The 16,726-nt window shown below is 42.3% G+C and overlaps 1 protein-coding gene across 2 annotated transcripts in view; it reads right to left on the reverse strand.

The window, feature by feature from the left end:
• The window catches only part of LONRF2 (LON peptidase N-terminal domain and ring finger 2), a gene marked incomplete at its 5' end in the record, with an annotated part of 71,051 nt that overhangs the window by 42,663 nt on the left and 11,662 nt on the right, over positions 1–16,726 (reverse strand). For both annotated transcript variants that reach the window (XM_082851315.1, XM_082851314.1), the window contains 8 exons: positions 1,761–1,919; positions 3,304–3,425; positions 4,394–4,508; positions 4,761–4,860; positions 6,083–6,284; positions 6,800–6,961; positions 9,104–9,226; positions 15,879–15,997. In XM_082851315.1, the coding sequence (XP_082707441.1) occupies positions 1,761–1,919; positions 3,304–3,425; positions 4,394–4,508; positions 4,761–4,860; positions 6,083–6,284; positions 6,800–6,961; positions 9,104–9,226; positions 15,879–15,997 (1,102 nt within the window). The remainder of the gene's footprint in view (positions 1–1,760; positions 1,920–3,303; positions 3,426–4,393; positions 4,509–4,760; positions 4,861–6,082; positions 6,285–6,799; positions 6,962–9,103; positions 9,227–15,878; positions 15,998–16,726) is intronic.

The raw sequence follows: 16,726 nt of genomic DNA on the forward strand, positions 1-16,726 counted from the left end.
CCCTCCCGTGATGCTGACCGGATCTACTTTGGATTTACAGACCAACTGGGGATAAAGAACATCTCTCAGCCACAAAAAGAAACGAAATTGAGTTATTTGTAGTGAGGTGGATAGACCTAGAGTCTGTCATACAGAGTGAAATAAGTCAGAAAGAGAGAGACAAATACCGTATGCTAACACATGTATATGGAATCTAAAAACAAAAGGTCATGAAGAACCTAGGGGCAGGACAGGAATAAAGACACAGACCTACTAGAGCATGGATTTGAGGATATGGGGAGGGGGAAGGGTAAGCTGTGACAAAGCGAGAGAGAGGCATGGACATATATACACTACCAAACGTAAAACAGATAGCTAGTGGGAAGCAGCCGCATAGCACAGGGAGATCAGCTCGGTGCTTTGTGACCGCCTGGAGGGGTGGGATAGGGAGGGTGGGAGGGAGGGAGACGCAAGAGGGAGGAGATATGGGAACATGTGTATATGTATAACTGATTCACTTTGTTATAAAGCAGAAACTAACACACCATTGTAAAGCAATTATACTCCAATAAAGATTAAAAAAAAATCTCTCTATGACACTGAGTCTATGTACCCATGAACACAGTATCTCTGTCCATTCTTGAATATCTTTCAATAAAGTTGTAGAATTTTCTCCATAAATGTTCTACATACATCTTTAGAAAGATATGTTCCTAGGTACATACGGTGGAAACTAGCAGATAGCCCTAAACATCAATTCTCCCCTAACTCGTGGGCAACTGGATGGACTACATTTCCCAGCCTCCTCTGCTGGAGGTGTGAGCAGCAGTGACTGCTATGGGCCCCTTTGCTCCAGGATCCCCTACAAGCACCAGGGCCTCTTCCACCAGCTAGAACTTGGATGTAATGACCTCATCAGGACCATGCAGTAACGACAAAGCCCTAGAGGATCAGGAAGCCAGGACGTGGGCAGGACCCGGGGTCCCCAGAGCAGTCTTTGGAGGGGAGCTGCCTGCTGATTTGGAACATCTTCCCTAGAAAAATGATGCCAAACAAAAAGAGATAGAAAACCAAGCAGGGCTTCCCTGGTGGCGCAGTGGTTGAGAATCTGCCTGCTAATGCAGGGGACACAGGTTCGAGCCCTGGTCTGGGAGGATCCCACATGCCACAGAGCAACTAGGCCCATGAGCCACAACTACAGAGCCTGCACGTCCGGAGCCTGTGCTCCGCAACAAGAGAGCCCGCGACAGTCAGAGGCCCGCGCACCGAAATGAAGAGTGGCCCCCGCTTGCCACAACTAGAGAAAGGCCTCGCACAGAAACGAAGACCCAACACAGCCAAAATAAATAAATTAAAAAAAAAAAAAAGCACCATGGGTTTTTATAAGACCGAAAGTTTTCTGGCTGTGTGGATAAAGGTTTCGTGGAGGATGTAACAATTTTTTTAGACCTAAAAAGTTGGACCAGATTTGTTTGTATAATGGTGAGCTAGAAGAGAATTACAGACAGAGGGAAGCATGGAGGCATGAAAACATGAACTTTTTTTAGAGGAGGGCGAATAATGTGGCAATGGACTAGTAGGTATGATGTTCCAAAGGAAGGAATAGGAGATGAGGCTAGAAACGAAGGGTGGGGCCACATCATGGATGGCCCTGAACTTATACTTTGTTACGTAATAGGAGACACTAGAGGTTTTCAACATCACCTTAAGCTGTTCTTCAAGAAAAATGACAAATGATACACTTAATTAGAACCCTTTCTTTGAACACTGGTAATTCTTACCCTGCGTGCTCTGCAGATAAACACATGCCAAACCGTTTGGTGCCAGTTTCCACGCATCTTCTTATCATAAGCCGATAGCGGGGCTCAAAGACGTGGAGCGGACAGGACACGGTGGGGAAGGCCATGGCACACACGAAGATGGGCACATCCCTGGTCAGACTGCGGGGTGAGGGAAATGTGAACTTAGAGGTGGAGCTGTTAGAAACAGAAGGGAGTGAGAGTCGCTGAGAAACAGCAGAAGCTAGGCAACCTCAGCTCTCTCACTTACAAACCCCTCAGGTTTGCCTGCCTCAGGCTTAGGTGGGAAAAGAAAGCCAAGGGCCACAGCTTGAGAAAGTTCTCAGCTGAGCCACGTTCCCTGCCAAGCCCTCTTATTTAATCTGATGAGACCACGCTTATGATCACTATAAAAACATTCTGATGACCTTGAAGACACTGTGCTACGTGAAATAAGCCAGACAGAGAAAGACAAATACCACTGTAGGGGCTCATTTATATGTGGAATCTAAAAATAAACAAAACCAAGCTCACAGATACAGAGAACAGACAGGGTTACCAGAGGAGGGGGCAGGTGAAATGGGTGAAGGGGGTCAAACAGCACAAGGTTCCAGTCATGAAATAAATAATTCCTAGGGATGTAAGGTGCAGCATGGTGACTATCGTTAGTAACACTGTGCTGCGTATTTAAAAGTTGCTAAGGGCTTCCCTGGTGGCGCAGGGGTTGAGAGTCCGCCTGCCAAGGCAGGGGACACGGGTTCGTGCCCCGGTCCGGGAAGATCCCACAAGCCGCGGAGCGACTGGGCCCGTGAGCCGTGGCCGCTGAGCCTGCGCATCCAGAGCCTGTGCTCCACAACGGGAGAGGCCACAGCAGTGAGAGACCCGCGTACCGCAAAGAAAAAAAAAAAAAAGTTGCTAAGAGAGTAGATCTTCAAAAGCCCTCATCACAAGAAAAAAATTTTTGTAACTATGTCCGGAGACATGTTAACTAGACGTATTGTGGTGATCATTTCACGATATACACAAATATCAACTCATTATGTTGTACACCTGAAACTAATACAATGTGAGATGTCAACTATATCTCAAGAAAAGTAAATAAGAAAAAAATTCTGATGAAAGCCGTCAAAGGTAATGAGTTCTAAATAAAAAAAGAGTAGAAGAATGACAAGGTCTCAATACTTACGGGTCACTACAACACAACATTTTAATCACTTTAAAAGAGAAAAAATAACTGTCAAGCCTATTTTCCGTGGTAATCCCTTCTTCCCTTCTATGTCCTGTGCCTTTTCAATTCTGAAAAATTCAGCATTGCTTATTTAGATACAAAAAACAACCATATAATATTGTCAAAACACACTTTTGAAATATTTCTTACAAACTTTTTCAATTAAATTCATATAAACTCTTTGCAATTAATTTTTTTGGAGGCTAATTTCTCTGCCAAAGGCAGGGGGGAAAAAAATGAGATAAAGTCGTGAAATTAACAAGGATTTTCTTCTTTAGCCTGAACTCAACACCAAGCACCTGGAGCACAGAGACTTACTTTGAAAGCTCCGTCATTTCTTCATCATAAATTCTCTTTCTGTCAGACAGTTCGTCTGACAAATATCGAAATATTAATTCTTCAGCCAGAGTAGTTATATGAAAATTTCTGCTTGCCAACAACTGGAACAAAAGAAAAAGTTAAATAATACCACATGGTAATTAATTCTTAAGGACAAAGAGCTCTCTTCCTAGTCAAGGGTCAACAAGGAGGTGGGGGGAGGGGAGTCGTCTCAGAAGATGAAAGGGACTGAGGTGAGAGCAGGGGAGTCGGCCCTGAGAGGGAGAGAAGGGGAGGGGGAGGGGAGGGGGAGGGGAAGTACCCGGACGCCCCCCACTCCATGAGAGAAGCAAAGAAAGGGTTCCCTTGGAGCAAGGAAGAGGCAATTCCCATTTTGCTGGTGTATACCCTTTCCATGAGTATCATAATGTCAGGGAGGGTGAGTAGCAGGTGGTGGGAGAGAAGAGAGATGAAAGAACCACCTGGAGAGTGAAAAGCTGAGGCTACCAGAGAAGCACAGTAAGGATGACTAATAAGGACTTCCCTGGTGGCGCAATGTCTAAGAATCCGCCTGCCAATACGGGTTCGAGCCCTGGTCCGGGAAGATCCCACATGCCGCGGAGCAGCTAAGCCCGTGCATCACAACTACTGAAGCCTGTGTGCCTAGAGCCCGTGCTCCGCAACAAGAGACGCCACCGCAATAAGAAGCCCGTGCACCACCACCACAACGAAGAGTAGCCCCCGCTCACCACAACTAGAGAAAGCCTGTGCTCAGCAACAAAGACCCAATGCAGCCCAAAACAAATAAATGAATAAGTAAATTTATAAAAAAAAAAATGACTAATAAGGTTTTGGGTCTCAGATTTAAGATTATGAATTTAAAGTGAAATTTAATCTTCCCTATTTTGTGGGTTTACTCTGGCACTGCGATGCTACTTATACAGACGCACACAAAAGGCAAAGAGTTGACTTGACCTGGACTGGGAAAGGGCATTGAGGATCTGAGGAATTAAAGCTGGATGTGAAGGGGAAGTAGGTTGAGACCGAATAAAAAAGTGCTAGGAATTGTCAGTTCCCAAGAAATACTTACTTCTGAGAGTTTTTCTTTGCACAAAGGACAATGTGGGGCATGGTCCAGGCAGCGCTCGAGGCATTTTAGGCAAAACATGTGTCCACAGGGCGTAGTGACAGGCTCAAAGAGCAACCTGGAGAAGACATCTGGGTTTTCAGCAAGAAATGTCCAGAAGACGTTTCCAAATAACCTTTTTATAAGAATTCTAGAAATCACTTATATCCATTTTCCATTTACAACTTCCTTAATCTTATTTTCAGAAAATAAATCAATTGTTATTGAGATATACGTAATTTCTCTAACAATAAAAAGCCCGTTACGTTTGGGATACAAAATTCAGAAAGGCTGAATTCTTCACAGTTGCGTAGATTCTATGTCATCCTACCTCATGCAAAGGGCACACTCAAAATCAGCCACATCTATCAGGAGCTCTGCACTTTCTCCTACGTTAGAGCTCACGTTCCTTTGGGGTGAGGAATCAGCCTCTGAAAAAGTTAAATGCTATAATTAACACTTGCACATCTGGGTAAGAGCATGTGATAACTGTATTTCCTCTGGGGAAAGTATGTTACACCAATGTAACAAACCATGCTGGATGGGATTAGCAGTCCAGCTGTCCCTCCGTATCCCTGTGGGGACTGGCTCCAGGATCCCCACAGATACCAAGACCCCTGACGCTGCAGTCCCTTATGTAAAATGGTGTGGTATTTGCATATAACCTAAGCACATCTTCCCACATACAGGCATCGCCCAGAGATATTGCAGGGTCAGTTCCAGTACACTGAAATCAAGTGAATATTGCAATAAACTGCATCACACAAATTTATTTTTGGTTTCTCAGTGCATATAAAAGTTATGTTTATGCTATACTGTAGTCCATTAAGTGTGCGACAGCATTATGTCTAAAAAAAATGTACATGCGTTAATTGAAAATAATTTATCACCAAATGTGCTAACCATCTTCTGACAACACAGGTTTGCCACAAACCTTCAATTTGTTAAAAAAAAAAAAAAAAAATCTGCAAAGCACAATAAAACGAGGTGTGTCTGTACGTTAAATCATCTCTAGGTTACTTATAACACTTATAGTAACATATGTAAATGCTATGTGTTGATGACTCATCCCTACACAGGGCAAAAGAAAGTTTTGCTTTTGGCACTTTCTGGAATTTTTTTTTTCTGAATATTTTTGATCCGTGGTTGGTTGAATCCGCAGATACTGAGGGCTGACTGTATACAGCCATAATTTAACTGTAAAGCATGAATAAAAGTGAAAGTTATACCTAAATTTTCTCTGCTATTTTTGACTATGAAGTCCTTGTAGGTGTAAACATTTAAACTGTCCTACAATCTTGAAGGTGATATGTTCATTTCATTATCAATTTTAAACCACCTATATAAAACGTTTCTAAAGTATATTGAGTATCAGCCAACATTCTATCACTCTAGGGTCACACACTCAGTGACAAAATAGCCTTACTGGGCTTTCCTGGTGGCGCAGTGGTTGGGAGTCCGCCTGCCGATGCAGGGGACGCGGGTTCGTGCCCCGGTCTGGGAAGACCCCACATGCCGCGGAGCGGCTGGGCCCGTGAGCCATGGCCGCTCAGCCTGCACGTCCGGAGCCTGTGCTCCACAACGGGAGAGGCCACAAAGGTGAGAGGCCCGCGTACGGCAAAAAAAAAAAAAAAAAAAAGTAGCCTTACTGACCTTTCTTGGGAATTTTTCCAGGGCCGTTCACATCGTGCGCATCCTCCAAATCATTCGGAAACTGTCTCTTTAAACCAGTGCTCAGCGCCGCTGGAAGAAAACTTTCTAACACTTCCTTATCCTCCTCACAGTGTAGGCCCAGTATAAAATATAACACCGAAGGACTGGTATTTCTAAATACATCCTGTTTCTCAGATGGATTCTGGTTAAGTAGGAAAAAAGAATCCTGAATATTAAAGAAATCATAACATCAGAGAAAAAAAAATCATGCAGTAGCCTTTCTTAGAAATCTCTGGAAAAAAAGAGAGCATATACTCTTCCCTCATAACCGGTTTCATCTATTAACTTCTAAGATGAACTTTACACTTTTCATGGTAAAATATAAGGATAATTTCTTCCGGAAACAGATCAACTGAACACTAATCTTCATACATTCAAACCATCCCTCTGCTCTTTTTTCTCCAAGACAAAATAATATCAAGTCTCCTGATGTTGTGGGTTGTTTGGAGATGTTCTAAAAGTTTCTTTCAATCTTCAGTGATTTTCATTACTTGCATCAAATTCCTTTAAAAGTGTCAATTCTCAGGCTGAGAAGCCAGAACTGGTCTTAAGAAGTACTTGTAGCTAACGTAACGCAACTGTGTGAGTAACTTGTAAATGTTCAAAATTACATAAAGCTTAATCAACATAATATTGACAAACACGTGCACTTCCCACCTTAGAACTCCCTGCACTGCCACCTCCCTCCACAGGAGGCTGGCTGTTTATGTGGTTCTGACACTGCGCCGTTAATCTTGTGTTCAACATTCTGCTTTGGATGGAAGATGTTGAATTCTGAGGCACATTTTCTGAAGCAGGGAAAAACACCTCACACATTACCTGTAAAATTGCCAAGATGGAAAAAAATATATTTTAAGACACTTTTGAAAAATACATCACATACCTGAAAGACTCAGAGGAAACTCTGAAGCCAAACAGGCCTAAGACATTGACAAGAATAACTACCCTATTCCAACTGCCAATGTTTTAAAAATTCAAGTGTGTCTGAAACCACAGTCAACATCTTAAGCATCTGAGCCCCCAGTTCCTGTCCATCTTACTCGTACCAATGACAAAATACGAGCATTACAGTCTCTTTGAGTTTGGTCCTTACACACCTGCTACAGAAAATCTCCCCTAAATGTCTCAGGGGTAGGAGAGAAACATGGGGTGTATCGGTTGCAGGGGGTCCCAGACTGAAGCTGAGCTGTGATGACCCACAGGATTAAGATAGTTCTAGAGGGCTGCTTAACTTACAAGAGAACCGGAAGAGTCAACCAGTAAGAACTTTAAAGGAAGAGAAGGTGAAGGGACACAGTTCTGGTTCACCAGCTTTTGGTGGTGGTAGGAAGTGCCGGCCAGTCCCTCGATGGTCCTGCAGAAACTCATGGACTCAGCTGAATCCAAGGGCTTAAGAGAGGCGTAGAGGAGTCACTGAAACCTCAACGAAGAATGCAGCCACTGCGCTGCAGGTGACAGATGAGCGCACCAGAACCCACGACCTCTGCGGCAGTGAGGGGCAGCACCCCAGCAGGGACGGCAGTGTCCTCGGCACTGGCCCTGAGGGGTCAGCAGAGCTGCAGGAGGCTGCCAAGGAGGGTACCACATCTCATGGGCATCAGGAGGCTGGCACTGTTTGGCGCCGTCCGTGACAGAAGATACCTAGCACCCGTACCATGCTGGAGGGAAAACATCATGTCTGCATGCAAAAGCGCCAGACAGGCAAGAATCCACGAGACCTGAATCCTGGTCCTGGGACCTTCCTGAATCTGCTGAACGTCGCTGAGCTCGGGCTCAACTTCTCGTGATGCTGTTGTGAGGATCAGTTGGGGTAACACATGTTTTACGATTCTTGTGAAAGTTGCAGGTGAGACAAAGCAGGCAGGAATCGTTCAAAACAGCCAGCTCAATATTATTTTGACAAGTGGAAACAGTGATCAAAACCAATGAGTGACAACTTAACAGGACCAACAAAGACCAGTCAACTACACAAGAATAGGATAAAAAATAGTGCCAGGAAGTTCTCACTACAAAAGAAGCATCTGGCTCTTCTGGCCAATTACAGTTCTAACAGAAGCCAACAGTGTGATGGGAGGCTAAAAATAAACTCCCAGTGAACACAGGGAAGATACACGTTCACCACCTGCAGCCCCTGCACGTAGGGGCTAAGGTTCGGGGTATACAGCAAGGCAGCCAGAGGAGGAAACCTGACAACCCTGTTCTATGGGGAGAGGATGTTAGGTTCAAAGAACTAGTTAAGGCAAAGATGATAGCTCTTCTCTAATATCTAAGGCGGTTTAAATTAAGGAGGAAAAACTTTTCTCTTGCTCCAGAGACTAAAACTCAACTGTAGAGTGGAAATTACAGGGTAAGTGTACAGTACAAGTTGAAAATAAACAGTGTTAAAATATGGAAACGTTGATGTAAAAGCAAGGAGTCCTTGTCATTGGAAATGCTAAGACTGTGTACCTACTGTCCAGGCCTTTTTATAGGGCAGGTCCCTACGTCAAGTGTGACTCAATGACCTCTAATAAGACTGGGTTAAAGATTTGCATACAAGAGCAGGTGTTTCTGCTCCATGTTGGTGAAGCTTTGCTGAAAATTTCAAGTCAACCTATGTAGCTGAATTGATAACTTTTGCATAAATCATGATGTCTCTTACAGGGCTTCTGCACAAACTACAGTCCTTGAATTACAAACTCTAGGATAATCACTTTGCCTCCCCAGCTGCACACATCTACCCTGCCTCAGTAATACGTGTCACTATTTCAGTAGAATTGAGGTATGTGTACACTGTCTCAGGAAACATGCGGCATCATCAAATGCATGAACTCATCATTATCGCTGTGTGTTTTAAATCACACTGTCATGAATAATTCAGAACTACATTTCTTGTTCATTTTACATATAGCAGCTACTCAGCATGGACACAAAGGCCGAAGATAAGACTTCAAGAGGAAAGTCATTGAAAGGAAATCACACCTTCTGCACTTCTTTCTTCACTGAGTTACATTCAGGATTCAAAGCCAGGCAGCAGAGAAACTCCTTCAACACTTCCTTACTTCTTCCCAGTCCGGAAAGAGCCAGAGCTTTCACATGATGTCCCTGGATTCATCCAAAGATATACATTTGAAAAAACAGTGTGATGATATACTCATGTACAAACAGCCCTGAAATTAAAAATATCACTGGAACTGTTTTATTTGCACATTAAGTAGAATAAACACAAGCCCGCCGAGGATGGCTCTAGCTCTACTGCCTTCGAAACTGGGCAAACCTGAATGTCCCACAAGTGCAACACACAATCAGAACACAGGAGTCCATACCTGGAATGTGAGCCCAAAGCAGTTCCAAGGGACATGCTGAGAGAGAACTGACTGTCTACCACCCTTCACTCACCCAGTAACCACAGGTCACTACCATGTTCCTGTCTTCAAGGAGCTTACAGTCTCGTGGGAGCACACAGACAGGACAGACATAACTAACACAAAGTGTAATATACAAAGTCCCACAACAGAAATGAACAAAACGCAATATGGGTCAGTATTTTCCAACAGCATTTTGTTTTTGCTTTATGGATGCAATGCGGCAACGAAGACCCAATGTAGCCAAAAATAAAAATAAATTGATTTAAGAAAAGGGAGGGCATACTTGTCTTGCTCCTGACCACTGAGAAAAGGCTTTTAACTTTTCACCACTGAACATGATTTTGGCTGTGAGCTTGTCATATATAGCCTTTATCATGCTGAGGTTCATTCCTTCTGTACTTAATTCGTTGAGAGTTTATATCATAAAAGGGGGCTGAATTTTGTCAGATGCCTTTTCTGCATCTATTAAGATGACCAGGGTTTCCCTGGTGGCGCAGTGGTTGAGAGTCCGCCTGCCGATGCAGGGGACACGGGTTCGTGCCCCGGTCCGGGAAGATCCCACATGCCACGGAGCGGCTGGGCCCGTGAGCCATGGCCGCTGCGCCTGCGCGTCCGGAGCCTGTGCTCCGCAACGGGAGAGGCCACAACAGTGAGAGGCCCGCGTACCGCAAAAAAAAAAAAAAAAAAAAAAAGATGACCCTATAATTTTTATCCTCCATTCTGTTAATGTGGGGTATCACACTGACTGATCTGCATATGTTGAACCATCCCTGCATCCTAAGGATAAATCCCACTTGATCCCGTCGTAGTGATCCTTCAGTGTGCTCTTTAATTGGGTTTGCTGGTATTTTGTCGAGAATTTGTGCATCCACATTCATTAGAGATAATTGGCCTATACTTTTCTTCTCTTGCAGTGGCCTTGTCTAGCTTCAGTATCGGGGTAATGCTAACCTCATAAAACGACGTTGGAAGTGCTCCATCCTCCCTCAGTTTTTGGAAGAGTTTGGTGAGGACTGGCATTAATTCTTCTTTAAATTGATAGAATAGATTGATATCAATTTAGATTGATATCAATTTAGATTGATAGAATTCATCAGTGAAGCCACCTGGTTCTGGGATTTTCTGTTCTGGGAGATTTTCCATTACTGGTTCAATCCCCTTGATTGTTATTGGTCTGTCCAGATTTTCTAATTACTTCTTGATTCCAAGACTTGGTAGGCTGTATGTTTCTAGGAATTTACCTATTTCTTCTAAATTATCTAATTTGTTGGTTTATAAATGTTCAAAGTAGTCACTTTGAACCTTTGTATTTTTGTGGTATCAAATGTCTTCTCTTTTACTCATAATTTTATTTATTTGAGTCATCTCTTTCTTCCCTAGTCTAGCTAAGGGTTTGTCAATTTTAACTTTTCAAGAAACCAAATCTTAGCTTTGTTCATCTTTTATGTTATCTTTCTCGTCTCAATTTCATTTATTCCTGCTCTTTTTTACTTCCTTCTGCTAACTTAGTTTGTTCTTTAGGTTCTTGAGATTTAAGGCTGTTGTTTTATTTTTTTAAAGCACCAGTATCTATTTATTTATTTTTATTTATTTATTTTTGGCTGTGTTGGGTCTTAATTGCTGCATGCAGGCTTTCTCTAGTTGAGTGAGTGGGGGCTACTCTTCATTGCGGTGGCTTCTCTTCTTGAGGAGCATGGGCTCTAGGCACGAGGATTTCAGTAGTTGTGGCACGCAGGCTCAGTAGTTGTGGCTCTCGGGCTCTAGAGTGCAGGCTCAGCAGTCCTGGCGCACGGGCTTAGTTGCTCTGTGGCATGTGGGATCTTCCTGGACAAGGGCTCGAACCCGTGTCCCCTGCATTGGCAGGCGGATTCTTAACCACCGCGCCACCAAGGAAGTCCCTGAGATTGTTTATTTTAGATCTTACTTTTTTCTTAATGTAAAAGTTTATTGCTACAACTTCCTTGTTAGAACTGCTTTTGCTGCATCCCATACATTTTGGTATGCTGTGCTTCCACTTTGGTTCGTCTCTGGGTATTTTTCTATTTTCCTTTCGATTTCTTCTTTGACTCAGTGGTTGCTCACAAGCCTGTTGCTTAATTCCTATGTATTTGTGACTTTTCTAGCTTTCCTCCTATTATGTATTTCTAGTTTCATACCATTGTGTCTGGAAAAGATACCGGATAAAATTCCAATCATCTTAAAATTATTAAGACTTGCTTTGTGACCTAGCATGTGATCTATCATGGAGAATGTTGTGTGCCCTTGAAAACATATATTTTGCTGCTGTTTGTTGGAATGTTCTGTATATGTCTATTCGACTCATTTGATCCAGGAGTCCATTATTCCTTATTCAAGTTCAAGTCCATTATTTCCTTATTGATTTTCCATCTGCATGACCTGGCTTCAGGGGATCATCTAAACTCCCCTTCACCTAAAGTTGGCTGTGAGGGTACCAACTGGGCAGGGGTGCACTGGCACCATCTCCATGCAGATCTGCCAGCTGAGTTCAATGCTGGCAAAGACCGTGGGAACACTTAGCAGCCGAGACTGCCAGCATCCCATGGGTACCTGCAATGGCAGCGGCAGCTAGGGCTGCTGGGGTCCTCCTCTTCTTCTCTTCTATGTGTCGGGGGATGTTCCAGCTGAGGGGATCCCTCTGTGGTACCAGGCCTGAGGCACTTGCATTCAGAGCAGAGCAGGAGTCACAAGCTCAGTGGCAGGCAGAACTATCGTGGCCCCTGTGGCCTGGGACACAGGCTCACTTGCTGCGATGATGGAGTCAGTATCTGAGGTGCAAGTGTGGGTACATCACCCATGGAACCGGGGTCTGGGTCCCCCTGCAGTGATTTGTATTTAAGGGGGTCAAGAGGGGGCAAGATGCAGCAGCAGCAAAGCCCAGGGATAACAGGGCACAGAGGTGTCCCAGTTGAGGAGGAAGGGATGGAGCACAGAGCAACAGCTGCACAGTCTGGTGACAGAGAGTCAAAGTCCCAACTGAGGACCCAGGGGGCGGGGCACAGAGCAGCAGCTGCATGGTCCCGTGATGGCAGAGTAGCAGATGCATAGACCCTAACTCACTTAGGCCCCAGGGGGAAGGGCACAGCGCAGAGGCAGCTCTGATTCCCACAGGTGGTGAGGCCCTGTGGCACCCTAATCCTCGTGAGTGGGGCCCAGCAGCAACCTGGGTTCCTGAAAGGTCTCACCACAGTGAGAGCTCCAGCACTGGGAAGGAGACCCTGGGGAAGGACCCTGGGCAGCTCCATCATCTGGGTTCAGGATTGGTGAAGACTGTAAACGTCCTTGGAAGCAAAGGCTGCAGAGGTCCATGGTGGTGACAAGGATTGCTGAGGTCCTCCTGTTCTTCTTTCCCCATGGGGTGAAATCCCTCTGAGGGCATATTTCTACAGACTTTTAAGTCTGTATCTTTGCATTTAAAATTGATTCCTGTAGGCAGACACCATGTAGTTAGTTGGTTCTTGCTTTGGTCTATTTGTGGTGCACTTCATCACTTCCTTTATATTTGAGTTACAATTTACTGTTTTCCTTCAGACTTGAAAAATTCCTTTAGCATTTCTTGTAGTACACATCTGCTGGCAACAAAGACATGTTTCCTAAAAATGTCTTTACTTCAGCTTCATTTTAAAGATATATTTTTACTGGACATAGACTTTTGGTTGAAAGGTTTCTTCTTTGGGCACTTTGAATATGCTATTCCAATGTTAACTGGCTTCCACAGTTTCTGATGATATGTCATTAATAATCTTATTATTTTCCTGTATGTCGTTTTTCTCACTTCATGTCATTTTTCTCTTGGTGCATTCAAGAATTTCTTTTTATCTTTGGATTACTGAGTGGCAGTCATTATGATGTGTCAGGGAGTGTATTTATTTTGCTTTGGGGTCATTAAGCTTCTTAGATCTGAAATTAATATTTTCTATTAAATTTGGAAAGCTTTCAGCCCTTATTTCTTCAAAAATTTTTCTGCCATTTTCTAGCTTCTCCTTCTGGGATTCCAATTACACATATATTGTACCATATGTTTCTAAGATTCATTTTTCTTTAAACTTTTGTGTTTCTGTTCTTTGGATCGTGTAATTTCTATCACTCTATCCTCAGTTTCACAGATTATTTTGCCATGTGTAATGTGCTATTGAGCTTATATAGCGATCTTTTACTTCAGCATTTGTATTTTTCAGCTCTAGTATTTCCATTTTTTATAGTTTCAATTTCTCCCTTGGGACTGTCTATTAATTCCAAGACACCACACTTTCCTTCAATTCTTTGGACATAATTTCATTTAATTCTCTAAACTTACTTATAATAGCTGCTTTGAAGTCTTTCTCTGCTAAATGCAACTTCTGGGCCCACAGGAAGATAATTTTTATTGACTATCTCCCATCCTGAGTAAAGGTCAACAATTCCTCTTTCTTTGCATGTCTAGTATTTTTGGTTAACACTGCATATTTTACATAACATGTTGTATCAACTCTGCATTTTGTTGTATTCGTCTGAGGATTACCGGGTTTTGTTTTAGGAGGAAGTTAACTTTCCTGGATTCAGCTGCATCAACTTATCATTTGCTGGGTTATATTTCTGAATATGGGCAAATCATTTGCTAGTACTGGCCCATCTCTATTTGCACCAAAAGCTTGGACTCAGTATCAGCCATGGCTGCTTGCTTGAAAGGATGGCTTTGCTTGGGTAAAACACCTGCTGCACCAGCCCCGCCTGAAGCTTCCATCTCATCTTAACCACAGTTGGCTGACTTATCCTCCCTTCAGTCCTCTGAACGCACCTTCCAATGGCACTTCCTCTAGCTGCAATGGTAACCTGGAAATAAACTTCTGTCCTTTACTATCTTAAAGTGATTATCAAGGCTGCACTTCTGCTGGAGCTGCTCTTCACTAGACGTATATCAACAACTGAGATTCACAGATTTACAACAAACCCTGAAAATAAAACCAAAATCCCAAAGGCTAGAGATCCATTTGCTGCCTCCCTGACATGTAACTTTGTAGTAATTAAGTCTGTCTTTTGTCAGAGACACACTGCCAGGTTGTTAGCACAAAGATCAATACCGTGGAGAAGAATCTAGCTTCAAAGGGCAACATAGGTCTACTGTCAATCAGAAATACTAGACTTGTAATTCACAGTCCTTAAGGCTCAATCACTACTGATAGAAATTACCTCAGAAGAATAAAAGATCAAGGGATCAGAGAAAAAGTATCAGAAATACGAGTAGGGAATGTATTTAGTGAAGCAAACAAGCAGCAAAATGAATTTCCGGGCTTGGTCCAACAAACGTTGGCTTCCCATTCTTGGACTCATCCCCACACCCATCTTAATACTCAATCTAATATGAAAACATTTTGTTTTAAAGGATGACTGGTTGGATGAATGGATGGATGGAAGGAAGAAAGGAAGAGCAAGCTACATCCATCCTGTCTATTAACCTGGGTTAATGTTTCTTCAGTGTTTCTAAAACAAAGATGATTATAAAGCAATACAGCAGGAGAAAAAAGTATTTTTATTAGATAATAGAGAATGCTATAGGCATTAATCTCATCACAAGTTCTTTAAAACGTTAAAATCTCTTAAGGGGTTTAAAATTCAAAAATTCATGAAAAAAGTTACAACTTTTATTCTTTGACTCCTTAAAGACCTCAAGGACAACTTAAGCTACTGTTATTAGGTTAGCAAACCTTATTTCGTGTCACTAGAGGAAGTAATATCAGACCTTTCCAACCAAGACACAGAGATTAAAATTATTACAAAATAAATACATACAAAACATGCACCCTTTTACTAACACCATTTATATGCACCATGCATATTAGGGCCCAACTGCTAATCACTATTATTATGATTATAATAATAATATAGTATCTTCCTACTTAAACTATAATTTTAAACATTTCCTCTTTATTCACCAATTCATAAAATTCTATTAGTTTGTTTATATATTTGTTCAGTGCCTAAGGCATATTATTCAGCTAATCATCTACTAATAGTAATCTAAATTAGTGTTTCCTATCCAGATCCAGTTGGAAACTTGGTCTTTTAAACTGAATTGGTTTATTATGAAGTGGATTGCTACATTTAGACTATCTACAATTTGAGGGAAAGGTACTCTGTCCGTAGGTACTAATCACAATGATCTTACTTTATTCTTCAGAAAATCCCATACACAGGTAACTATGTTCAATATCCTGTGACAAACCATAATGGAAAAGAATATGAAAAAGAATGTATATACGTGTAACTGAATCACTTTGCCGGATGGCAGAAATTACCACAACACTGTAAATCAACTATACTTCAATAGAATTTTTAAAAATCCCATAAATTTACATTTATTATCTCCAAAGCCAACCTATACAAACAAATACCTTAGGCAGGAGAGGTTCATTCTGACAAACTGCGCTGGCGTCCTGCAGAGCCTGTTCATAGTTCTTCATGGATAAATACAGCTCTGCTCGCAGCAGCAATAACGAATTATCACCAGGAGCTGAAAGGCATGAGGAATGGAAATAAATAAAACTGACCGCATTTTTAAAAAATGATCTTTAAGTCATTAAAAATATTAAATTAGAAAACAAACATCATGGTAAAATAAATAACACCTCCTCTAATCATGGGTAGAGTTCCATAGTTTGATAAGTATATTTTACATAGCTTTTCTCAGGAAATCAGAAAGAGAATGAGTAAGGTTTCAAAATGCCCCAGGAAAAACAGACTGCTACACACACACTAGCTGCAACATCATCTCTATTGCGTGGATGCTGAATCATCTTAATGTTATAACTAGGTATTTAAAAAGAAAAGATTTAGAATAATTTTCTTGAAAGTACACAAGGAAATTCACGCTTAAAGACAGAAAAGTAAAACATAATTTGTTTTTCTATGCAACTGAGCGGGTGCAGATTCGTACCCATGATATGTTCAGGTAACTGGGAAAAGAAGGGAAAACAAGTCTTCCTTTTCCCTAGATTCTTCAAACGGAAGAGATCTTGAGAATTGCAGTGCGCATATGCTACTAAGGACCTAAGAACAGCTTACAGAGAAGCTAACAGTGCTCTCACTGTGAAGTGATGACAGTGTATGAAGTTGTTGATCAGGCAGGGTACCATGGAAACGTGACAAAGCCGGAGCTCAAGAAAGCAGAACCACCATGGCCATGTTTCTAGGCCGCTGGACAGAGTTCACTCTACCCATACTCACTGTAGTCTTTGAAATA

The sequence above is a fragment of the Leucopleurus acutus genome, assembly GCF_964270905.1.
Source record: "Leucopleurus acutus genome assembly, chromosome: 12".
Lineage (NCBI taxonomy): Eukaryota > Metazoa > Chordata > Mammalia > Artiodactyla > Delphinidae > Leucopleurus > Leucopleurus acutus.